Source organism: Anarhichas minor, unplaced genomic scaffold (genome assembly GCF_050575085.1).
Source record: "Anarhichas minor isolate MPS153535 unplaced genomic scaffold, ASM5057508v1 ptg000054l, whole genome shotgun sequence".
Taxonomy (NCBI): Eukaryota; Metazoa; Chordata; class Actinopteri; order Perciformes; family Anarhichadidae; genus Anarhichas; species Anarhichas minor.
Window position 1 is genome coordinate 2,094,488 of NW_027466500.1, and position 26,185 is coordinate 2,120,672.

Consider the following 26,185-nt stretch of genomic DNA (forward strand, 5'->3'; position numbering starts at 1 on the left):
AAACATAATCAGCCCAGATCCCTCAAAAGCCTTTTTTTCCCCCTCGATTGTTCTTTGTTTCACTTGCAGGAGAGCTTAGCAAGGCTACAGAGAGCTTTCGCCAGGAAATGGGAGTTCATTTTTATGCAAGCAGAAGCACAAGCGAAGTAGGTTTCTATAAGAACCACACATGCATTGAGTGAGTCCTCTTACACGCTCATTCTGACATGATTGAATTTAGTGGTTTATTACAACTTCACAGATGAGCTGCACATTAAACATGTGATGGAGTAAATGCGTCATATGTGTGTTGGAATAAGCAACATGCTCTGTAAAAAACGGTTCTGAACTCCCTTTTTGTTCCTCAGAGTGGATAAGAAAAGAGACAAAATTGAGAGGAAAATTCTCGACAGTCAGGAAAGAGCATTCTGGGACGTGCACAGACCAGTGGTGAGTGAAATTGCTGATGTTGTCGTCATCGTCACCTTTGCTGTAATATTGGTTTGAAAATGTTATGCAGTTCATGTTATTTATACATGAGCTGTACGTGAATAGAGAAAAGAGGTGAACACACTGTAAATCCTCCGTCGTCTATTCCTCTGCCATACACATGAAATGCCACATCAATAACTGTCACAACACATCAGCTTCACTGCTGCTCTTTACCTTGTTCAGACACACTTGCTTGGCATTAACGTTTATTTTCCCCCTGAGGTTACAGGGTCTCCTCTGCTGTATTTCTCTGAAAGCCGCTGCTCCATGCTTAATTGGAAAATGAGTTCAATTTATGCATCCTTGGAGCAACATAATCAATATTAATTCAAATTTCACAGTGACGCTGTCAAGCTACTTCGTTCTGTTCTTCTGGAAGAGACCTAGATTAGACCACTTGTTCAATCAGCCAGAATTTGCACACTATTTCCCGCTGGTTTGCTTGTTTTGCTAGAATTGGCACATTTCATGTTTAATTAACCAGCATATGACACACTGTCCCGGAGACTTCTGAGCATCGCTTCACAGTCCAGCGAAGCATATTGCATTTTATTACCTAAAAACTCATGTAATGGTGGCGAAATTGTACCTTTACCATTTGTGGTGTCATGCTAGAGGGCAAAGCATAAACACCTGAAGTTTTTATAATTCAATTTAAGCTGAACTAACAGAATTTTATGATTTTCTCTTCACTCTTCTCACAGCCTGGATGTGTGAACACAACAGAAGTTGACATAAAGAAGTCGTCCAGAATGAAAAACCCCCACAAAACCAGAAAGGTACGACACATCTCCCCACTGATACACCTTTCTGTTAAGGTCAGGGTTGATAGCATTGTAACACATACATGAACAGACAGACTTATTGTTCCTTGTGTGCTTGTCAGTAGATATAAGGCTACTATTACTGATATTCAGTTTAATTTGTATGTGTTTTTTATCATCTCAGTCTGTGTATGGGCTGCAGAATGATATCCGTACCCACAGCCCAACTCACACCCCTGCCCCAGAGGCCAAGCAGCCTACAGAAGAAGAACTGCAGGAACAGGTTAGACCTCTCCTAATAAAAACAGAGTATTTAAACATTTGAAGTCAATGCTAGCACTGAAATTGCAACTGTAGTTCTTGTTTTTTTTATCTGTAATTCTAGTCATATTACACATTTTAATAAATATGTGACGTGTACATAACTACTAAGAGTACAAAGTTTGAACTGCACTGTAAAATAATAAAAATATTCTGCAGTTCTTGTTTAAATATTCTTGCAAACCAACAATTTATTGTGACTTCATAGACACTGATGCATGCTAATTATTCCATGTTGTGGTTTCAGATCAGCTTTTGGCAATTGCAATTAGACAGGCATCGACTGAAAATGTCCAAAGTGGCGGAGAGGTGAGCGATGGTCTTTGTGTCTTTATTCAGTTTAGCCATCGATCTGTTTATTGAGCCTTTAAACGGCCTAACGTGGCGTTGAATTGAGAGCTCCGATGACCTTGGAGAGTGATTGGGCCCAAACAATGCCTTCAGTGGGCGTCAGCGCTGGCGATTCCAGATAGCCATTTCCTTCAGTGGAAAGAGAGGTGCGTTCTGCAAGAATGAGGAATTCAACTCATATATATATATATATACAAACTCATTCATAATCACTCACAGGACATGGAGCACAATTTTCTCAGATGTGAGAACTAGATATTATATGCCAAATGTCCACCAGTGATACACATTGCTGTCATTCATATGCTTTTGATGTTTTTCCTTAAAAAAACAGTTTGCTGGCCTACACAGAGCAGTACATCGAATACGACCCCTTCCTCACGCCTCCAGACCCTTCAAACCCCTGGATCTCAGACGACGCCACACTCTGGGAGCTTGAAGCCAGGTGGGTGATACATGTCTAGATACATTTTACGTAGATTAGTTGATATATTTAGGTGTGTTTTGTTGCACACATGCATCCTCTGGGAAAGACGTGTTGCATTTTGGTGTGTCCTTTTTCAGTAAGGAGCCAGGCCAGCAGAGGGTAAAGAGGTGGGCTTTCGGCATCGATGAGGTTCTCAAAGATCCAGTGGGAAGAGAGCAGTTCCTCAAGTTCCTGGAGTCTGAGTTCAGCTCAGAGAATCTCAGGTACTCACCAACACAAAACACTCAACATTGTCTTGCCATGAATCCCCTGGAGGCTTGACCTAACCTTAAAGCTTCAATCAATATTTTTGACTTCATTAATATGAATTATAATCAGATACATAATTAGAGAGTGTGACTCACACCCAAATAACAAAGCATGTTGTTTCTCAGCTGATTTAATATATTCATATTTAATATACTGCCATGCTTTACTCCACAGTGTGCAAATCAATATTTTACATCATCAGATTTCCTATTAGAATTTAATATACAACAATTCATCATATTTTATAAGATGATTTTATGTTTAATATGTAATATCTGCAAAGCAACAGTAACTTTAGCTGTAAAATAATTATAGTAAGAAGTACATTTGTCTCTGAAATGAAATAAGTATAAAGTAGCACAAAGTAGATATACTCAGGTGAAGTGCCTAAATATTAAAGCTGGTAAGATAGCTGGATCCGGTCATGATTTTTGTAATCGGAATTACGGACTGTGCCCTCAAGCGTAATTGCCACATGCTGAATCACAACCCTTACAGCTGCCTGAACCTTTGCAAATTAAGCCTAAAATAAACGGTTAACTTTGTGGGACCAGATTTTGTGTCTTCACAATGTGACTGTGTGAACAGATATTTGTCGCCACAACGTCATTAAAAACAGCACACACACATAAATGCACACGTGAAAGACTGTGGAGGATTTAACACACACAAAGTCACACGCACACACACACACACACACATATATGACATGTTCACAATCACTATATGACACACACAAACATAGCGCTCATGTCCTCATGTGGTTTGACTGGAATGGCTGAACATTGGTTTTCTGTGGCTCTCTACTGGTGAGAGACATGATCAATAATATTCACTTTTTTACTGTCTGCACACATAATAACGTGCTAACAACCATCATTGTTATTACGTGGGTCATTGCTTCTTTCTTGTATCAGAGGTAATACAGTGAAATTGTTTAATCGAAGCAGGGAGAGCTGGTGGGTGCAGCGTTTAAAAAGAGAATGCACCACAGTAGCTGTTTCTAGAATAACACAGGTGGGAAGGAATATTATGTTAATTGGTTTATTCATGGTAACAGGAATACTGCAGAGTATCAAAGATGCATGCAAACAGCTTAATATGAATAGAGCAACCACTGTGCAGCATAGCTCCCCTGCTCCCTCTGATGGTACATGCCTGTATTGTTTCTGCCCAAAGCTCATAATGTGGTCAGTTTAATTGATTTGTAATTTAATATCTCAGTCTGTTGAGCATCATTTTAACTCTCCTATAATTGAACGGATGTATCACTAACCTGAAACATGCTGCTATTAATGGACATATTGACCCTGTAAACCCTAACTTTTTGAAATTGAACTTGCTGCATGGTGCTGTAACTGTCCACCATTAAATGCTCTCAAAAGGAATTATTTAATTATTATATAAAATGTGTGAATAAAAGCTGATTTACATGGTTTACTATTACTTGTGCCACTTTTAATTTGTGCCACTTTTAATTTGTGGTCAGAGCTACTGCATTGTTTACCTTTGGGCTGTAGGTTCTGGCTGGCGGTCCAGGAACTGAAGAAGCGTCCCATCAGAGAAGTTCCAACCCGGGTTCAGGAGATCTGGCAGGAGTTTCTGGCCCCCGGAGCGCCCAGTGCCATCAACGTGGACTCCAAGAGCTACGCCAAAACCACCCAGAACGTCAAAGATCCTGGACGCTACGCCTTTGAGGATGCACAGGTTCAAATGATACAAACACGTTAAATCATATCCACAGCTAATTTCTGTTCATGCTCTGTACATAAGCAGGGGAAAGTTCAACTGACTGGAATGTTGCTTGTTATCTGAAACTGTATTTTTTTGCAACTGTCACAACAGCAACAGTTTATGTTGCAATTTATGAATCACAACTCTGTTTTGGTGGTCAATGAAATATTGCATTTTATCCAATTCCACTCAGCATGATGTGCTCCTGCACCTGTGCTTTTGTAAATTATTTTCACATTATGTGTTTCTACAACAGGAACACATCTACAAGTTGATGAAGAGTGATTCCTACAGCCGATTCATCCGCTCCAGTGCCTACCAGGAGTTATTACAGGCCAAGAAGAAGGTGAAAAAAAACATGCTTCAAAACATTGGATGAAAATCTTAGTTTGAAAATAGCAATAAGATGTAGAGAACTACATGCAGGTATATACTGACTCTTTAGTGATGCTGAAACCTGTCTTCCTAGCACCCAGTGTCCTGCCATTCACACATGTAAATATAGTTGCTGTTGCACTAACCTTTAGTGACATATCCTGCGACAGGGGCGGGGTTGATTTAATTCTACTCAGTAACACAGATCTTTTTAACCACTAAGAGGCAGAAAATCACAATGGTTTAGAACATCATGAGCAGGATCAAGTAAATGTTCTCCTACAAATAATGTACTGTGTCTGATGTGGATATAAAATTCCTCAATACAGCGATGTATGTGGTAGAGTTGCTTAAAGGTGCAAACCAGGTCAAACACGTCAAACAAAATGGTACCTGGCTGCCAGCAATACCAATGAGGAGCAGATAGAGTGAAGACAACATTTTATTTACAGAGTCTGCTGCAGGTGTGGATGGGGGAGTCGCTGATCAGGACTCCTTTTGGGTTTGAAGAAACCATTATGAATACCAGAGACATAGAGGCTGTCATAACATGATGAATAATTCTGAATTGCACACTTGTATTTATGTGTTCAAAACCTGCTCTGTCTCATGCCTCCTACACGTCCACGGCCTGCCATTCTGGCAAAGAAGATTTAGCTATGACAGTTAGATGTTTTTGATACGATACCATGTGAATGCAGTACATTGGAGATGACTATTTTTAATAGCTTTATAATGATGGAGTACGTTATTTTCTACATAATAATTTATACATGGAATCCTGAATCCTCTGCACGGTAAATTTACTTAACGTCTCTTTTTTTTGTCCCCACAGAAAAGTAAGAACTTGTTCTGAAGGATTTTGCTTCCAGGTAACGTCCAATACAAACACACACTGTACATTGTCAGCTGTTGTATTGTCAGTGATACTGCCAATTACTGTAGGTATGTTGTGATTGACACTTTTTTTTTTTGCATCTTTTCTGTTTTTAGATATGTAGAACTATATGTAATGTTACATTTACATTCAGCTCAAATCTTAAATTTGCACTGTGCATGCAATGCAAATGCATGGCTGCTCATATTGTTATTCAACCAGAACATACACGTATTTATTCTCTCTCACTCTCATTTACATATTGACCTCATTCTCTTTTCCACCTGTCTGTTCTGCCTTCCTTCTCTTCTCCCATCACAGGGGAAACCACGAGCATCCAAGAGGCTGACCAGTCATGTGCCATCATGCTAAAATCAATGCCATCTCTCTCTCTGGGACATTGAGAGGGGGGGACCATCTCATCTCTTCGTCATCATTGTCTGTCCATCCGCTCTTGGCTCAGCCGGGCGATGAGCCGGACCGTCTGTTCGTCTGTTGTCCACCGGATGTTGCATGTCCATGGAGAGGATTTTCCTTCATCACTCTCCTCTTACAGTACCTGATATATTTCCAGTATTCTTAGAAAGGAGGCACTGCTGGACTTGTGAGAACACTGACAGACTGACGGGATGACATATGCCATTGAAGGAAATCAAATTCAGTGTTCCAGTTCTTTCCATTGTAACTACTGGATCGGAGGCCCCTCTCTCACTTCCAGCTGAAACAAATGATGTCAGAGAGAAAAGAAAAAAAAGAAAGAAAAAAGTAAAATGACAGCTTAAACTGATAAATCTAACCAATGTCATCGCTTTACATGATCTGGGGTCACAGATACTTTGTCACGCTATGGGAAGTGTTGTGCAGAATGAATATACAATATATATACATATATATATTATGATTATTATTATTATGGTTATTTATTGTGCATATATTTTGCTTTGCATTATTTTATTGCATTACAATAATTAGCACATATGGTTTTCATTGCACTTGTAAAGTCACATTCACAATTACAAAAATACTGTCTCCCATAATTCTTTGTTATTCTCTCCTGCATTTATTTTTATACCATATTTAAAGACACTTTTACTTATTTGTATTATTAAAGTTGGCCCTCTATCTGTTACAATGTCCTGGGTTTGGATTTCTTCAAACTTTTTGATCAAACAAAGTGCAACTTTAGCATTCATTCGTTCATTCTGCAGGGTTAGAAGAATCCAATAAGTAGTTGAATAATGCACTTTTGGTTTCGGCCACTAGAGGGTGTTAAATTATTTCTTACTGCAGGGATCTGCCTCCTCTCAGCAACCAGCTCTTCTTCAACACAGATCAGCAAAATGCACCACAGTACTCTGCAGACAAATGAAGTTTTGACATGCAAGAGTGTCATCATCCTCTGGTCTGCTGAAGGGGTTATTGTTCAGACTGTACCCATCTGAGGTTTTGCAAGGTCTGTTGATGTTTCGGCTCTTTGATGGCAGAAGTGACAGCCAGTTCTTTTCAGTCTCTGTGCCCAGTGGTCAGCTTAGCAAGAGCCACAAAACAGACAAACATTATTGTCTCAGTTGCAACGAGGAATGTGAATTGTGGCATTTTTCAAAGCATTCTGTTAGTGTGTCTTGGTACATACATAGAGTGATTTATGGATTGGGGATTATGGGTTGTAATGTGATGTGGTCACGGTGCCGATGAGCGAGGATAATTTAGGGGTATTGAAGGACATCATTGTTTCTTCACAATTTTGTCCTTTATTGTCCATGGTGGCAAAATGTCAACCCTCTCCTAAAAATGTAAATGTCAATCACAGGGATATGGGTAAATAAAACTTACAATGGAAAAAAAAAAAAAGAAGACAAAGGAAAAGCTGTCATTTTGAAAGTTTGATATATCATGGATGGATGGATTTCAAAAAAAGATATAAAAGACAAATATCAATAGGCAGAGAGGGACAGACACAGGGAAAGACAGACTTAAATGAAAGAAAGCTTGGTTTGATTCACACAATGACCAATAGGATAAACCCTCCCAGTTTTGAGGAGGGAAGGGGGTGGTGGGGATTCAAACTAAGGCAGGCTTTACAGTGAGTCAAACACTCTCAAAGACAGACTACAGACAGTCTCCACGGCATTAAGATACGGGCTTTCTGTGACGGGAGATCTGGAGCTTCTCTCTACAACCGAAAAACAAAAAGCCTAAAAAAAAGAAAGTTAGACTGAAAAAGTTAGAAAGAGACACCGCTTGTCCAGGGGGATGGAAAATTGATCGAGTCCACGATTTAGAAACTTTGGTTGGTAGAGGAAAAAAAAAAGAGGAGCAAGGACAAGCCTCAGGATACTACAGATTATGTTGCCATGGAAACCGAAACCTGGAAGCGGACGCAAGGACCACTGAAGGTGGACATCCTCCCTTGACTGCATCCTCGACGCATTACTGTCCTGCTGCGACCCTGTGGTGAGAGGTACAGAAACCATACTTTATGCTTCACTGCTATAACACCTATTCAACTCTCTAACACTTTATTTAACAGTCAAAGAGCTCTTTCAACAGCGTTGCAAGAACTTTCTGAGGGTGTTTTAAAATGTCAACTATAACAAAGAGTATGCGCTAGTTACAAATGAATGCCATGTCACTCCATAAAGTGAACATTTAAATTACCCCCGATTCTGTGGCTGAATCAACAGGAAATTAAAAATAAAATGATAAATGCTTTGATAATGGACATTCTTTGCAGCGTATGTGCAGAAACAGTGAGTATACAAGTGATACTATCATCTACCACTTGGATTTACTGAGAAAAGTGCAGATAAGTGAGTGCTGGTTCAACATATCACTCATATGACTCAGTGAGTCTCTGAATGACTAAGCGCCGAAACATGTAATCCGACCAGCATTAGTTGTACAGCTATTTAGTATTTCTGCCAGCAGTGAGGGTTTGATTCCCACTGGGGCCACCCATTGTAATAAAATATACGCCTTCGAGGTACTGTAAGGTGTTCTGGATAAAAGTGTCTACTAAATTGCTATAATTAGTGGCTGGAGCTTCCAGGGAATTAGTGTTGTGAGTGAGATAATTAGTGAGTGATGACAGTGTGTTGTACTTTGCATCACAGTGAGATTAAGAGTCAGTTTAGTTTTTCCAGTGAATATGAAAAAGAGAGAATTAAGAGATAATGATATTAATGTACACAGTGAACTTGTGTTCTGTGTGTACAAAATCTATATTATTTTTCTCTCTGTTCATGTGTACAGGTGTGTATTCTCTTTTGTGTTCACTTTTGTATGTATCATTTGTGTATTTGTGTGTACTTATGTACATCCAAGTTGGTGTGTGAACACATGTGTGCATGTGTTTCTACCGTATGCGTGCGGTGAATGCCTTCTGATCCTTCTTACAGCTCTGGTGACTGCACCACCTTGTACAGTCCGCTCTGATGTCAAAGAGGATTTAGCACACGGACACATTACACTTTCTTTAGCAACAGAAAACACTTCATTGTAAGCCTCTAAATACAGTAAAACTGGTATTTGATGGAAGCCTTAACCACATTCTTAACACGTGAAACAGGTACTAAGAATACACTGAGGAAAGCAGATTACAATTGCAAGGAATGCTGTATTTTGGCCAGTTGTGGGATTTTTTTCTGTTAAAATCAAACGTTTTTCTTCACCTTGTGTGGGAGCAAAAATGACTTAAAATAAGTAGTATTAAAACCCTTAACAGTGCACCAGTCATTGCAATCTCATGCTGAGCAGCCAAACATCGTTCAAACCCACAGAACAACAATTTATTTTTGATGGAATGGTAAAGCTATAAAAGATGATATTTATTTTGCAACAATAGCATCAAAAAGATCTGGAACAAGCTGGTACAGAATATAAATGTGATTCTGTCAGACAGCGTGATATAAGGCCATTTTAGCAGCCTTAAAGGTGCTATACGGGACTAAGAGCATTAATATAGCAGCAAAGAAGTATTTGCTATGTAAAGATAAGGTGGAGTAATGGCTACCTGAGCTGAGAATGAAGTCCCTCTACCTCTCTGTGTGTGTTGTAATCAAAGCTTCTCTGTGTATTGTTTACATACCCGGGCCGGCCGTTATGCCCCATTGGCTAGCTAATGGCCGCCACCCTGCACTGCGCTCATACGGCGGTTACCGCTGATAACGCAGTCTCGACCATAGACTGTATAAGCCTCTGAGGGTGGTTTCGGCGATCGCCATCTTGGTAGTGACGACACAAGTAACTCCCAGCTAATCCAAAAGTGGGCAAAGAGTTTACGCAGCAGAGGACACAGCTAACAGCTAGCAACCTAAGATGGCACCCACCTAAGCGCCAAGAAGGTTGCTGCTTGGTCCCAACATAGGGCCCACCCCCGGGTCAACACTGTTAGCTTGGTCAGCACTGTTGCCGTTGTTTGCAGTGTTAGTGCTGTTTGCAATGTTAGCACCATTAGCTGCTGGCTGCCAGGTCAGTCGTCACCACATTGAGAGCCGTGTGGAGGCACTAGATATGCTCTAAATTTCTAACTGAGCACCTTTAAAGCTACTTAAGGGAAAACGAAATGGCAAAGCTTAGGGTATGCTAAGATGTTTAAACAAACTTTAAGTGCAAATGGAAGGTGGTGTTAATCACTGCAGCTAAGTGGTGTCCTCCTGATCTGAAATGTGAAACCATGTACTATCATAGCATCTCTAATTGCCTCTCATCCTCCACTAAAGCACTTAATGTTGCAGAGGCGAAGGAGTTGCCTTACATTCTTGCCAGTACTTAGCTTGGGAAAGCATTATATATGGGCTGCTAGTGATTATCAAGATGGATTGTGGTGACAAATGGCTGCCCAAACGGCCTAAAGCAGCCTCCTGGCAATATTGGCATTAGACACATTTACAGAGAAGAAAAAGCCCCCAAACGACCCCCCCCCCCCCCCTCTACTGTTAATGAGCCAACAGCCGAGCGTAGTTTGGGAAAATAGAATCCGCAAATGCAGATAATGACATGGTTCCTCTTTGTAATTGGCTCCAAGTGAAAACATTTCATTTACCTCTCTTTCCCTCTTTATATCCTGTGTATGTGTTTGGGTCTGTCTGTCTGTGTGTGTGTGTGTGTGTGTGTGTGTGTGTGTGTGTGTATGCACATGTGTGTGGTCACGTAGCCTGTGTGTGTGTGTGTGTGAGAGAGTGTGTGCGTGTGTTCAGCTACCCTTATGTGATTGAGGTTTGAGCTGCACGGTGAATTAAATGCAGTTCTACTGTAATTAACTGCACTTACCAGTCTGTGTATGAGACTTTCTGACGCACCAATAATTGAGGCATCAGGTTTTGTTTGTTTTAACCTGCCTTTGAAGACATGCTGGGAAGATGTTTCACATGGTTTAGTGGAAGTACATCTGTGTGCACGAATTTGAAAGTCTTGAATGGATTATTGTTTCTTTTTTTCAATAGTTTAAGAACTGACAATCTGAAATATCAGAGTATGTTTCATCTAGGCTGGAGATTTTCTTGACTAATTTTGTTTTTCGTCTGTCTTTGACTTTCTAAAAAAAAAAATAAGACCCATTGTTATCCAGTCAGAGAACATTACCATGCTATTATAATTCCATTCCGAAAAACAAAACATAACAAGTTCCCACTGATGATAATAGTTGTTTTTCAAAAAGACTGCAGTCTCTCTGGTATTTGTTTCTGGTATTTGTAATTTCATTAGAGGTCTGAATTTTGGAACCAAAGTCTGCCACAGTTCAGTGAAGCATATCCCCCAAGTATTTGTGGTCCTGCTAAAATATAAAGCTGTGTTTGTGGACAATATTAGTGTTCACTGTTCAGCAAAGGTCCGGTTCAGTTCTGCCTCAGCATTAACTCACATAACCACAGTCTCCTTCCGTCTCCGGGACTCTGTGGTGATTAGTGCTGTGCATCAAGGAGAGACAGACAGATAGATGGACAGAGAGAGACAGATAGTAAGTGAAAGAAATTAATAGACAAACAACTTGCGGAGCGATAAACAGTTGTACGGGGAGGGCATATACTATGCATGAAGACTACTATGCATAGTGAGGTTGGTTTTGTTTCCCAGTAGGTCATCTGTCCTAAACCCCACCATCTCTTCAGCCCCACCCATCTCCCAACCCAAACCACTAACCACCTCAGGGGCTCCCCCCAAACCCCATGAATCCCTGCCCCAAAACCGCAATTTGTCTCGCAGCAGAGATTGATTAGTATAGCTTAGCAGGGCCGACACTATCATACTTAGGCAGAGTTTGAGAGTGGAGAGGGAGCGCTGCTGCTGGCTGTATAGGCCATCCGTCACGCCCTATGTACACAGTCGGTCAGGTCATCCTTCAAAAGTCCCCGGGGCATCACAGACTGTAGCTCACCAGAGTTAAAGGGTGCCTCTTTAAACGATGGACAGCGGGAGAACAGGGAAAGAGAGAACAAGAGGCTGCACGCAAAAGCTGAGCCTGTTCCCTGACCAGGCATAAATACCAAGTCAGCAGGAATGAGAAGGAGCAGCTAACAAATGAGACTGTGTTTTACATGGAGGGTAGATCACTGGAAGATGGAGTGGGGTCATGACTCCATGATGCAGTAGTTGGTGAAGGACCCAGTGGGAGTCTTTGGTTTAGTTATTCTAACCTGAGGATGGGCGTGCGTGGGCATGTGTGCTAGCTTGTGTGAGCATGTAAAACGTGGGCCTACAGAAGAAACACAGCTCTGAGCTGCAGTTTCCGTCTTGATTTAAATATTTAAGTTTGGCAAAAAAAAAAATAAAAATAAAATGTATATATATATATATATATATATATATATATATATATATATATATATATATATATATATATATATATATATATATATATATCTATCTATCTATAGAGACCTGGCTCCATTATGGCATCAAGCTGCACTTGGCCAGAGGCCCAAAGGACTCTGATGGGACGAGAGGAGGCGGACTCTGTGTTTACGTCAATGATGCTTGGTGCTCAAAGTTGATGAACAATGTTTCCCCGATGTCGAATGTTTAATGTTAATGCATTCCTCCTGATGCAAATTAAAAAATGCACTACTCTTTTTGTTTTGTTTGTAATGTTTCTCTTGTGTAGAAAATGGGTTACAACTGCATTTTGTTGTGCAACCCTGTGTTGCATTTTACAATAAATTACCTTTTAATCCTTTCCACACAGTTTTGATTTCTTACAGTAATAAAGAAAACAAACTACAAAAACAAGAGATCAGATTTGCACAAGAAAGTGTTACAAAGTCAGGTGTCTATGTAACTCCAAGATATGTATCGGATATCTCCTGATATCCGATACAAAATACCTGGTTAGAATTCAAACTCCATTTCTGCAAGATGGACAAACAGCTGCTCTCTAGCTTACGTTAGGTGCTGCCGGGATAGTGATATACTGACTTGAGTGCTCATGCAGCTCGAACAAAGCTGCCATGACCTCAGGGTCAAGGGCAGAAAAAAGGAGGCAAAAAACTAAGTGGATTATGATAAAGGGATTTGTACCATGTCAGAGTGAGTTGCAGGTCCAGGAAAGGAGGAAAGGGAACATACAAATTTGTACAGCAAAGAAGAGTCTGTGAATGGGAACAGCCAACGGCCTTGAGGCAGTTTGGTTCTCTGTCAGGATTTCTGACTTGATGTCATGCAACGCTTGTCAAGAGCAACATCTGCTGAAAAGATGCTTGAGTGATGATCAAAAATGTGCTGGCGCAAATTCTGACAGCATGCACACGGGCAGATACTCCATCCTGAATGGCAGAGAAATCATTTATCGAAATCATGCGATCTTTCTTCTTACATTATGGTGATTATGGACACTCTGGGTCATTCTCAGTTCAGTTTGCTACATCGTATATCACCAAAGAATAGAAGAGTGGACTCCCAAAGGGTATCCGTTAGAGTTCCCCAACTCTTCCCTAATAACATGCAGATGGGCCTTCCTAATGCCTGTTTACATATCTGCGGCATAGTTCATGACTAAAGTAAGCAAAGCCCTAATTATTTTACCCGGCGACGGGACCAATAAAATCAACTTCCCCTTCTTGTAATGGGTGTTTAAGTGTATCCTTTGATGGCCGGGCTTTGTTTATTTTTAGAAGAGTTGCGTAGCCGAGAGGAAAGCAAATAGAAGTAATGACACAGAGATGCTGACAAATGGGGGACCTGGTGATGAATTAATTTCGTCAATGATGCCTTGAAGGCTGGACTGCAAAGGTGGTTTAACACGAATACAGATTGACACAATTGTAAACATGATTGGCTGATATCATGTTTGCAATTTATCAAAAAGTTTGTCATGTATTATCACATAGTGCCTGTATTAGACTAACACCAGCTTTAGTGTCATTCATTTTCAAATTCTGTTCAACAGATGTTTTATTCTTGTTTAGGAATGTCATGCATAGTAATGTGCCTCTCTCTTTTTCCAGAATGCTGTGGAGAATAACTATCCCAGTCATACTGGCCGGGGTGCTCTGCATCACCGCAGAGACCAAAAAGCACCGGCCCCAGGGATCCATCCCATCCCCACACAAGACCAAAGGGAACCTGTCCTCAGAACGTCATCACCGGCTATTGCAGCAGAAACCAGAGGTGCTATCCTCCAGCCGGGAGGCCTTGGTGGTGACAGAGCGCCGCTACCTTCGCAGAGACTGGTGCAAGACCCAACCCCTCCGTCAGACAATCAGCGAGGAGGGCTGCCGCAGCCGCACTGTGGTCAACCGTTTTTGCTACGGCCAGTGCAACTCCTTCTACATTCCCCGCCATATGGGCCCCAACTCGGGTGAAGGCCAGAATCGAGGCCAAGCCTCAGGTTCTGGAAGGAAAAACCACAACAAGGCCCAGGAGCCGTTCCAGTCCTGCTCCTTCTGCAGGCCACACCGCATCACACAGCTCACAGTGCAGCTAGACTGCCCAGACCTGCAGCCCCCTTTCAGACACCGTAAGGTGCAGAGGGTCAAACAGTGTCGCTGCATGTCTGTAGATGTGAGCGGCCATGGGAAACTGTGAAGGACTAAGAAGGCCTTTTAAAATTGAAATGACACATGATCTGTCCAAGGCAGGAATTCACAAACTTCACCCAAGCAAGCGCTGGCTGAAAGTTGAATTATTCTGCATCGTGTCCTACAATAAAATGACATGAAACACAGAACTGATATTACCAAAAAAAAAGGCTCGTCGATGATTTAATCAGAGACTAGCAGCCATGTTGGCAAGCTGATGCTGTTGAGACTGATTCAAGTGACTGCACAAGAGACACTGATGAGGAAGCAGACAGTTTTAAACATTGAGTTTAGTTTTTCCTCCCCGTTATTTCCAGTTCATATCTACATGACTATTTCTACATGTGTCATTCGATTCCTTTGTGATAAAGGAGAGAAAGTGCCTTGGAGTTTTAAAACTACAAAACAAAGGATACCGCTGATAATTCAGCATCTTAAAGAAACCGTAGAAATAGTGTGACCCCTATTAATGTAATATGACATGTTTTTATGCAGGTGGAGCTACAGTAATTACACAGTTTGCCACCATGTTTTAACCTGTGTAGGAGATGTTGATGTGTTTTACAAGTATTGTATCCGTTATCCTGTATCTTTTCCTTGACTTCTATTATGTCCCAAGTGATGCACAAGCTGATGTTAAGGAAAATATTTCAAGAAACATGAAGCAACACAACACAATGACCAGTGGCATCCACCTGCTTGGACACAAGCCTGGCTGTATGCTGTACATTTGCCACAAATATACTAGCCAGTAGGAAAAACATACTGCAGCATGTGTAATGGAGGTGCAATGCAATATATACAGTATATAAATATATTTTATGTATGTGTGCAAGTATATATGGGAAAAGTATATTAAATCTATTTCATACAAAACAGTGGTGTTTCGAGTGCATGTAGTTCTGTACCACGTAATATCACGGATGGACAAGTGATAAACGGAAAACAGTCAGCAATAGCAGATTTTTAAAAATTTAAAAATGTATGTCATTTATTTTATTCAATAAATATATTTTTTCATGACAAGGATATTCAATCAAAACACATTGTTGGTATTGCACATGAACATAACGGAACACATAACATGGTCCTATTCCTATTGCTCCATTTGCATATGGGAGTTCACAGACTCACACAGAGTAGGAAAAGCACAACTAACTGCATCGGGTTTTTGCTTAAAACAAAGCATTTTGACAATACTGCTGAGTAAAACAATAGATCTAAATTGGCTCATACCACTTAGGTATGCATGTTATTTTTGGATGAAAAGACATTATACTACAATATAGGAGCTGCTATAATCATCACAAGGTTCTAAAGCAAACTTGATGAAACTCTTAAGAAGCGTAAAGTTGTCATGTTTCAGCTGATGTAAAACTGATTTCTCTTAACATGTAACATTTAATTCCAGGGGATATGTCTCAAAAATAAGCTCTGATCGACAGCACTGATTTGACCCCTCCACTGTGCGATAAGGCACTTTCAGTCTGGCAGGTGATCCATGCCTACCGTGTAGAAATGTTATAAAATTCTGTGCTTTTTACCATTAATGGAGATATAAAGAGGAAGTGCTTATTCCTTACTAAAACTAGGTTTAGGAATCTCGTTTAAAAAAAAGAAAATAGGCTACATATGGCTTATAAAATACTGAGTAAGCTTGGATATAGTGTTGCTACAAATTTCAGACTACACTGTGCATGTTCTAGCAACGACATTTAATCATCTCAGCTTAAGGATGTCTTTTGGTGGCAATGTTTGATTTAATTATGCGAGTGCTATAAAAGGGTGGCTGAGAATGTCATTTTTCATTCCACTTTTAAACTAACTCGCAACAGGTCTAAATCAATTGAAAACAAACACCGGAAGCAAATAAATGCTGTAAAAATGAGTCACGTCAGATTGTGCTTGTGCAATAGGCTGGGTGATGATCATTTTCCATTCTCTGCTTCAGATCTTCTTACCCAGTTTTGCTTTCTGCGGAATAAAAAACAGACCCGAGTTATTTACAGCTGGCAGCACTGGCACTCATGAGTGTTGTTTCTTCAACACCCTGACAAGTGTTTGGAAGGAGGAGGCAATTTGCACCAAGAGAAGAAAAAAAAAAAAAATACTGCTGAAGCTACATCAACAAATTAAAGCACAGACGCAACCATATAGCAACTGTGACAAGAAATGTAAAGACGTACGATTCCAGTTGCATGTTTGGGTTTCACATTGTAGGAAGCCTTCTCCTTGGCCTGTTTGAAGCACTCTTCAGCCCTTTTGACCCTAAAGAAACACCAATTACAACCATCAGTTATCATATGGAGACTTCAAAAGCTGGACACATTCATTCACACTGCTGCTTAAATTCACTATTTCACCACAAAAAAATAAAGATGCACTAGAAAAAAAACAAAAAAAAAACAGCTTGGGTCATCCAGACTATGGTAATTGGGGTATTTGGAAATTTTGGTATATGTGGACGCAATGATCTCGGTTTGTCAAAGTGCCAGTGCTCCTACTTTAAAATGACTCACATAGTTTACTACTGCATGCAGAGAGCCAGCAGTGTCACTACTCATTTGTGCTTTAAAAAGACGAATTATCAGCATGTTGGCATTGAGCGAGGAACAATGTGTGCCACAGTTGCATGTCCAAACAGGTAAGGATTAATATCTATAGTTCCACTGGAGTCTAAAACCAAAACCAGGAGAGAGAATTGGAAAGATTGCCTCTAGCAAAGAGCAAAGAGCTAATGCTTTTTAGGCTTTCCTACTGAACAAGCAAAGCTTGTGACATTTTGCTTCTCTTACAAATACATATCACAATTCAATCTTCATTTGGCATAATGGACCAATTTGCTTTTTGTTGACATGTGCAGCAGTATCTTTGTATTCATCAAACCACTGGAAGCTATCTGGATGCTGCATGTGTTCTTTTCATTACTGGGGTGAGGACAAAGATTTGGGTCATTTAACCTCTTTTCCCTTCATGAATTTGAATGAGTCTGATAGGATCTTCAGTGAACACGATGTACTGCAAGTTATGAATAATTCAGGAACTTTTGCTTGGGAAAGTAATATTGGTGCATCTGTAATAGCATTTCAAATGGGTCAGAGAGTGGTGTACCCTTCCCAAAGACACAGAAAAAGTGACTGAAAAGCCGCCGATACCTGAGCAGGATTTGGATTTTAGGACAATAGGTTCAACGGATCTTTCAGTGTCCGTATCAAGTATAATGTCACATTCTGAAAAAGGGAAGGCGTCATCAGATTCTCACCGTTCCTGTAACATCAGCTTATTCTGCTTCTTCCACTGGTCTTTGAAATCAGTGGAAAACTCGTGCCAAATGGAGAAGAAAGTGTTGGGAGAGACCTCTTTCTCTCCTGCCTTGGGTTTAACTGAGAAGGACACACTCAACTCCAAGAAGCTGAGGACGGAGAACAAACACATTACTTCAAGACTAAACTATTACAACATGAAACAGACAGAAACATACACCAACTGTTGTGAAACTTGGCCGTGCTAAGCAAATATCCAAAATATTAAAGTTAATCTTGAAATAATATGCTTTTTCAGAGATTTAATAGAGTTACATAAAAAAAAAAAATGCAAACCAATGATGACTGTGCATTTCAGAGAAGAACAATGCACACAAAATGGAATTACTGCCACTAAAGCAGCATAGTCATTCTGTTTCTTTTCTGACAGATTAACTTCAAGGACTAAATTAAAACTCTTATACATCTAATATAGTTCTTTGTCACTCCTCTCCTTAGTGTGAAAAAGCTTCTATTTAAGTGTGTGTACATATAAACGCACATACTGTTCTATGCATGGGTGAGGAAAGAGAGCAAGGGAAAAAAAACATGTTCAACAAGGAGACAAAGACAGATCCGGCAAAAGGAAAGCATGCATATGGCAGGGGATGACACATGTTCAAGTGTTAAATGTGGAGGCCATTTGCAGTGGATCAATACAGAGGACAGGTTGGGGTCTCTTTGTTTGGAGTGTGCTATAGGAACACATTCCTAGCCAGCAGTAACAGAAGCCTGGAGCCAAGGCTGTCTACTCTCGCTCCGCTTAGATAAACAACACAGACACCGCACATGGGGCCTCCCGTCTGCTGAGGGCCTGGCATGATGGCCTGCACCTTCCATGTAACTGTAGGAACTGAAGATCCTAAATATTGACAAAGTAGCATGATTATATTACTTAACTGTGAGAATAGATCACTTCGAACTGGAACTGTGATCACCGTTTTGACACTTGAGAAAAGATCTAATGTAAACCCATGAAATGGAACCGAAGTGACTGCAAATTTTTTTTTAGGTGAAGAAGCTGCAGGAAAATGTTTGAAGAGAGAAAAAAAAAAAAGAAGATAAAAACCTTACATCTTCTGAGTGTCTGCCAACTGCTTCTCTTGCGTTTCCAGTTCGGTTGTGGCTGTAAAGGACGGCACGTTTTGATAAAAGGAAAGAGCAGAAGTAAATACAGGATTAGATTAGGACTCATTCAGGATTTCCTGTTACATCAGAAGGTACATCTTTGACCCACGATGCAACTTGTATATAGGAGGATTCCACATGTCACCATTACTTAAATCAACAGTCATCTCCAAGGTCAGTGCTGTGCCACCAGGTTATTAAGTGTTGGATTTGTCTGATGTTGCACAACTGACAAATGAGTGCTGCAGATCGCAGGACAAGTGCTTCTTTGTGCGTGGTTACTTCCAATGGAGACAGATGACTGTATATATATGTGTGCGTGTGTGTTTGTGTAAGAGGTGTGAGCGAGTAAGAGAGAGAAAGCTGGGAGTTGGACTACATGGTACACATTAGGACATATTTCAAGCAGGCCACAACATTTATCTCGGTGGGCCATCAGGATCATTTTGACTGCGTTATAAATGATGAGATGAGAGAACAGCAGTGAAATGTGACAGCCTCAGTCAAGAAAATGCTGCAGGTTACTACTTATCAAATTTCAGACCCATGCTGATTTTTAAATACATCGTAGTAGAGTCAATCCAGCTGTTTCTTTTTTTATTTTGCTGGTCTGTATCTTAAAGCTAAGGTTAGACATTCAGTTCTCTCCCACACAGATTCTCCGTCCCCCTCAACGTCAATTATCTTTAAACTGATGCTGCCTTAAACTGTCAAATGATCAGAAATGACCTATGGCCTCCTCATGGCGTTCCAAGACAGACATGACAGTAGATGGGATGGAGAATTTGTCCTGGCACAAATCTGTGTTCTGCTTTTATCTCCGGAATATCTGGTTGCTACGTGTAATTGAAGCCAGAGTCACATCTAAAGATCTCAGACAAACCCTTTGAGCCCATGCACTGTACCATTCCACAGCGCTAAATGACGCTGCAAACCATGATCGTGTCTCTCTCTGCTGACGGCTCATCAATGAATGATGACAAATTGATAAATAATATGAACGGGGCTTACTAGAAGCATCTCAATATCAGAACTGTGCATTGTCCTTTGAGGAAAACAGTTTTAAGATTCGAATACAACTCTAAACTGGAAGATTCTGCGACGAGTGACGTCAAATCTATTTCTAGAAAATTGAATATCAAGTAAAATAGATTAACTCAGTCACCCTTTGATTAACTTTTCCCGTAATGATTTACTAGGAATTCAATTTGATTAGTTGTGTTCTTATCTACTAAGAGAATGTGGCAGTGGTGGAAGAAGAATTCAGATCTTTTGTAAAAATAGCAAAACTAAATTGTAGAAATACTCCACATTCAAACTCTTACTTAACTAAAAGCACCAAAGTATCAGCATCAAAACATACTTAAAATATATTAATATAGTAATATTTGATATCCTCTCTCTTTTTGATAAATCAGTGTTCCTTTTATGGTTTGCTTTGCAGTGTAGGCAGTTGTTGCCAATGCTGGAATAGCAAGTTTTCCGAAAGATATTCTGTCGATCAATCAGGGTTTCACCAAAGTCCCTTTGAAGATCAGCCAATAGAAATGCCCTCTCTCCGAAATGACTGTCGATTGGCCAAAGTCACTCGTATCGGGCTAGATTTTCTAAAGACTGAAAACGGAAACAAGAGACCCTGCAGAAGTTAAGTTCTCTCTCAGACCACTTGAATTACAATATGCTGACAATATTCCTACCCCAGCTTTAAGTACAGTACTTGAGTAATACTTGGTTACTTTCCGCCACTGCTGTATTTACAACAAAACAGATGAAGACATTTCAAGGGATATTTAAAAATGTAAATTCTGTTATAACTTCATGTGCTTTGACAAGATACAGATCACGTCTACTGAATATGTGACTTTACCATAACATGGTATATATATCATGATTTTAACCCTAATCTGCCTACATGAGGTGACATCCTATAAGCAGCAGAGTAGTAGTCGATAGAAAAGGGAGGGAGGGTTTGACATCAGTCTTACTAATCTGTATGTCCATCAGAAACAGATTATCACATGGCCAGTGCTCCCTTGCTAGTCACAGTGACTCCATCAAAGGCCTGCATGCATGAGAATTTGTGAAGCGAGCGGGGAAAATCGAGCTAGACCAAACAGCCAAGCTCCAACAAGTCCGCTCCCACTGTTATTCTGTGGTTAGTTTTATGGTCAGAAAATAAACAAAAGTGGTTTAAACTGTGGAGCCAGAAACAGTTTAACCCCAGGCTTTTTAGAAATTACAGAAATAACAAAAATAAGACATTTGGCTGTTCTTTTTTCACCCCAGGAGGAACCCCAAGAATCCCGTCTGGAGCCTTCTGTGTCACATGTCCATGTTACGGTGCTTACACTCTGCTCTCAGAGGAAAAACCTCGTCATTTGCATCAAAGAGAGAGCTCCCATATTTCTCTCAGACACAGAGAGAGAAAGGAAAAGAAAGGGGTGGAAATGGGGAGAGATGCTTTCATCTGCAGACTTCCTTTAAAATGGACAGTGAGCATTACCGCGGAAGAACATATGCTATATATTATACTCATCTGAATAAAAAAAGCAGTTTGGAGAGATGACTGTGAGCCGGTTCCTTCAGATAGATTGGTCACAGCCAACTGAACGTAGCCAAGGTCAAAGCCAATGCTACATAAAGAATGACATTTGGCTTGTTATGTTAAAACACGCATAATAAACTAAGTCGTACACCTTTGAAGTAGACCACAATATCTCAATAGATGTCAGATTATGGTGAAAAAATAAAAAAAAGCATGCCTGTGTGACATCTGGTGGACATGACGTATAAACACGACAGTGGATTTTATTGGAATAATATTGAGAACAAAGATTTAACCGTTAGCCTCCTTCAAATCTTAAAATGCTGTTGGTGGCAATTATGGTCAATCTGTCAGCCCCCTTGGGTCCAGACTGAAATATCTCAGCAACTACAGGATGGATTGCCATGAAATAACCCTAACCAGATTTTTCATCTAGCATCGACAGCAAGTTACAGGTTTTCCTCTATACGTGATGATCCTCTGATTTTTCCCCTAGGAGACATCAGGGGAAATTTCTAATTTGTCCAACACATTGCCTTATGACCAAATATCATAGACTGCTTATAAGAAGTGGACGTAGTCACTGTGACATCACCAATTGGTTTGTGGACCTACGTTTTGAAGTTCGGCATTTTGGCGGACGCCATCTTGTTTTTTTGCAACCAGAACAGAGTAAGATGTTTTTTTAGGCGACAAAAACAGTTACAATTAACTTACATGAACTAAAGACAAAAACACAGACAACTCACAGACCAGATAACGCAGCAGTGGTGACCTGTCAATCCCAAAGAAGCCACGCCCTAAAGCATACCCTGCTTTTTGAATATGACCATCATGCTTTATTTATGAAGATTTGAAACTAGTGATTGAGACCACAAACTAATGTTTACTGAGGTAACAAATCAAATAGGGTAATTTTCTCATAGACCTCTATACAATGACTTCTTTTTACAACCAGAGGAGTCGCCCCCCTGCTGGCTATTAGAAAGAATGCAAGTTTAAAGTTCTTCCCCATTCACTTCACTCTTCAGATTCGGGAGTTGCCGCCTGTCAGATACCTGATAAACCAATAAAATTCCAATTATCCTCAACTGTTCTTTGCGTTTGGTGCCAATTAGCAAATGCTATACGATGCACTAACATGGTGAACATGATAAAAATGATATCTGATAAACAGCATGTTAGCAGTGTCATTATGAGCATGTTGACATTAGCATTTAGCTCAAAGCACAGCCTTGCCTACAGCCTTACAGAACCACAAGCATGCCTGTAGACTCTTGTCGGAATAAAATGGCAATGAAAGAGGAAGCTCATGTTTTACAGAGAGAATAGGTCATGGAGGCAACAGGGGGGTTCTACTCTCTGATAGAATTTAAAAAACCTTATTAGAACAGAAAAGTAGACAGAGTGGAAAAATAAAAGACGAGAACTGAGGAAAAATCTTAAACGGCAGGAAAAAAGGATAAATATATGACAACAACATACCATGACATCAAAAGTACTAAGTGAAAATGATCCAAAACAAACAAATCAGTTTTATTCCAGTATCTCAGGCATCCAGCTCTGTTCTCCGCTGTCAATTTAACAGACTGCAAGACAGGTTCACCTTAGGTCATCCTGAATCTCCCTTTAGGGCAGAGCGAGGTAAACGCTGTTTTATAAGATCAAGATAAAAGACCCAGCTACCAAGTGCACCCATAACCCGCCAAGGCAGATAGGTATACTTGAAACAATAGAGTTATTCAATACACCCCGGTATAAACAGATGTCCCTATGGAAACGCATGTGTGTGTGTGTTTGTGTGCGTGTCTCAACCAGAGAAAAGCATCAAACAGATTTGGAAATGTGTTTGCGGACATAGAAGACTTGCAGCATTCTGATTGATGAGCTGCTGCACAAACTCTCACACCACAGATGCGTTTTCAGCTTAGATATGCCAAGGGTGCCCCAGCACAGAATGCTTTTTGAATCAGGAGGAATACATTATTTGCTTTTTTAGGTTTTAACTCCTGATGGTAACACAGATGAGCAAACCGTATGCTTAAACAGACTCCCCATCAGAAGGATAAGGCTGGCGATACTCTATATTTTAATACTCAACAAATCTCAACAAAACTAACAATGCTATAGTCAGATTATCAATAATTTACAACTTCCTTATCAAGGCTGTGGTGCTCAGTCCTAAACCAACTTTGTTTCATGTAAACATTAAGTTTTTGGCAAAGGTTCATCAAAAAGGAGTTAATAGAAACATTTGTATATTATCAACGTAATTATGAATAAGTATAAAGAACGCAAAAACCCAAAGAAGGTGAGAACAGGGTGAGCTGGAGGGGAAGGTGATGAGGCAAACAAAAACCGGTCTTTGAGCCAGAAGACCACCGTTTGTGCCGTATGTGAAACAAGAAGTCAACATTGATTTATTTGTCACGTAACTGCTGTACCAAAGTAACGCCACTTCTGTAGTTATTTTAACCAAAACCACAACCTTATCTAAACCTAACTAAGTAGTTGTGTTGCCTAAACCTAATTAAGTTGTTTCTTGTGAAGATGGGTTATTTTCAAAAGACTAACAAGCAGAAATTGTCACGTGTTGCTAAACTTTTGTAGGAAAACACTAAAAAAATAAAAATCATACAAACCGCTGTGTGAGGATACGTTTAACTACAGTGGCAATGTTCATGGTAATGAAGGAATATGTCACTTAAAGCAACGGTGTGGCTCACTGTTTTTGGACAACAATGGAGGTTTACGGCACAGAGCAATACAATATATCTGGCTTGGCTACAAATACAACACTTGTTAGTAGGATCAGTTCATTGTCTTTTCATGGGATTTGTTTGAAAGAAAACAAAAACAGAATATCCTTTAATGAGACAGGTGAAAGGCTCATCAACCATTAGCTTCAATGGATTTGAACAACAGGCTCACCTTGGCTAATAAATTCCTCCATCTTGCCCTGAAAGGGTTGCAGGTTCTCTTCAGAGGACAATTTGCAAACTTTCTCCGTCTGAGCTGAGCATGCTGAAACAAAAAGAGATGATCATGATTGGGGGGGGGGGGGGGGGGGGGGGGGGGGGGGGGGAATAGTCTTTCAGCACATCAATATGTTATCCAGCTTTTGTTTTGTAATTACAAACTCCACAGTGCACTGCGCCTGCTTTGATAAATCTCTACCGAGTTTCTGCTGAATAAGTGTCGGGAAAGACATAATGACCCATAATGACTAATAAGGCACCCCCAGGAACCAGGAAGGCCTGCGCTCTGTTCCCGGGAGAAACTTATCGTCACGCTCCATCTGCAATCATAACGGATACACAAACTCCGCTCAAGTGCCTTGGAGGTGGAGAGGCCATGAGGCGCTTCAGGGAACGGGGAGGTCGGGACTGGGCTAGTGGTAATTCATAGACCATATGGTGCCTCAACCAAAAAAGGTACACACCGAGTTCCCTCCACTGTGTTGCTTACTGATGTCCTCCGGGCCAGCCAAGGCCATTTCAGCACCGCCTACCTATCGGAACCCCCCCCTCTGGGAACTGTCATCGAAGCCCACGTCTGTTAGAGCGCTCAGCTGGCTCTGCAATGAAGAGATCTGCAGGTATAGCATGTGATGATGTATTTATGTACGGTCAGCATGTACCACTGCCACTGGGGTCGCAGCAGACGCATGTCCATTTCCCCTGCCAGCAACTCCGTCTTTATGAAACGCAAATAATGAACAGCCTAAAGAATCATTATGGCAGAGGAAAAACAATATTTGGCAACACGGATCAGGCACCTGATTGGTTTAGCAGCAAAGATCCATAAAGCATGATAGAGAACAGACCAGGTTTGGGGAATTGTCGATCGAGCTGCGAGCTCACGTACGCATGTAGATACTCGCACGCCTGCACATACACGGATACACAATGTTGGTTTTTTTACCACCTGTAGGCACTTCAGTCCTTGGAAAGTGTTCCGAGTGCTGAGTGACTTGAGACAGAGTAATGAAAGGGAGTATTTCCTAACTGCCTCATTCATTAGGACTCTTTACACTCAACCAATCAGTTTGGCATGTCAAGCATAATCCAATTTCCACACTTTTTTCCTGACGTCTTGATAACATCGCTCATTCTTTACCAGATTGTTTTTATAAGCCTCTTTTGTATGTTTACTAGTTTTATATGATGTACTGTGTGTGTTTAATATCTGTATTACACCAAAGTCCAACACATGAAGTCCCTACATAAAGCATTTCTCTCATCATATGACTATTTTTTACTTTATTGAATAGATTTCATTATCCTAATCATAGTTCAATGGACATTCTGACTTACTCCTTGGATTGTGAAACCCGCTAAAAATATTAGTTTTTTTCCCCCCACTTGTATAGTCATGGAAAGTTGTGTAATAGATGAACCATGTGTAGAGACTCAGGAACTGATTGAACAACTGTCTGATGAAAGAACAAACATGAATTAATTAAAGAGTCAAAAAGTCAGCCATTAACCAAATCAGTCCATTCATGAATCATATTTAGGACAGCCCTGGGCAGAGTGCACAGCATGCACAGAGACATGCAGGAGCA

At 40.5% G+C, this 26,185-nt stretch overlaps 3 protein-coding genes across 3 annotated transcripts in view; 2 read left to right on the forward strand and 1 right to left on the reverse strand.

Annotated features, from left to right (window-relative positions):
- rgs7a (regulator of G protein signaling 7a) overlaps positions 1–5,910 on the forward strand; it is a 48,034-nt gene extending 42,124 nt beyond the window's left edge. Inside the window, exons 7-16 of the mRNA XM_076075774.1 lie at positions 70–146; positions 348–429; positions 1,176–1,250; positions 1,420–1,518; positions 1,804–1,865; positions 2,242–2,352; positions 2,472–2,597; positions 4,164–4,350; positions 4,634–4,723; positions 5,588–5,910. Of these exons, the coding sequence (XP_075931889.1) occupies positions 70–146; positions 348–429; positions 1,176–1,250; positions 1,420–1,518; positions 1,804–1,865; positions 2,242–2,352; positions 2,472–2,597; positions 4,164–4,350; positions 4,634–4,723; positions 5,588–5,608 (930 nt within the window). The 3' untranslated portion in view covers positions 5,609–5,910. The remainder of the gene's footprint in view (positions 1–69; positions 147–347; positions 430–1,175; positions 1,251–1,419; positions 1,519–1,803; positions 1,866–2,241; positions 2,353–2,471; positions 2,598–4,163; positions 4,351–4,633; positions 4,724–5,587) is intronic.
- An 8,161-nt stretch (positions 5,911–14,071) lies between these two features.
- Positions 14,072–14,650, forward strand: LOC142931835 (gremlin-2-like). Its single transcript, XM_076075953.1, has one exon. The coding sequence runs from the start codon at positions 14,072–14,074 to the stop codon at positions 14,648–14,650; it is 579 nt and encodes a 192-aa protein (XP_075932068.1).
- Positions 14,476–26,185, reverse strand: part of fmn2a (formin 2a) — a 36,906-nt gene continuing 25,196 nt past the window's right edge. The window contains exons 13-17 of the mRNA XM_076075952.1: positions 24,550–24,642; positions 19,020–19,071; positions 17,906–18,055; positions 16,830–16,911; positions 14,476–16,617 (exon numbers count right to left, since the gene is read on the reverse strand). Coding sequence (XP_075932067.1) covers positions 16,591–16,617; positions 16,830–16,911; positions 17,906–18,055; positions 19,020–19,071; positions 24,550–24,642 — 404 coding nt within the window. The 3' untranslated portion in view covers positions 14,476–16,590. The remainder of the gene's footprint in view (positions 16,618–16,829; positions 16,912–17,905; positions 18,056–19,019; positions 19,072–24,549; positions 24,643–26,185) is intronic.

What these genes read in the sequence shown, in the direction of transcription:
- LOC142931835 (XM_076075953.1), top strand. Translation starts at nt 14,072, where the DNA reads ATGCTGTGGAGAATAACTATCCCAGTCATACTGGCCGGGGTGCTCTGC.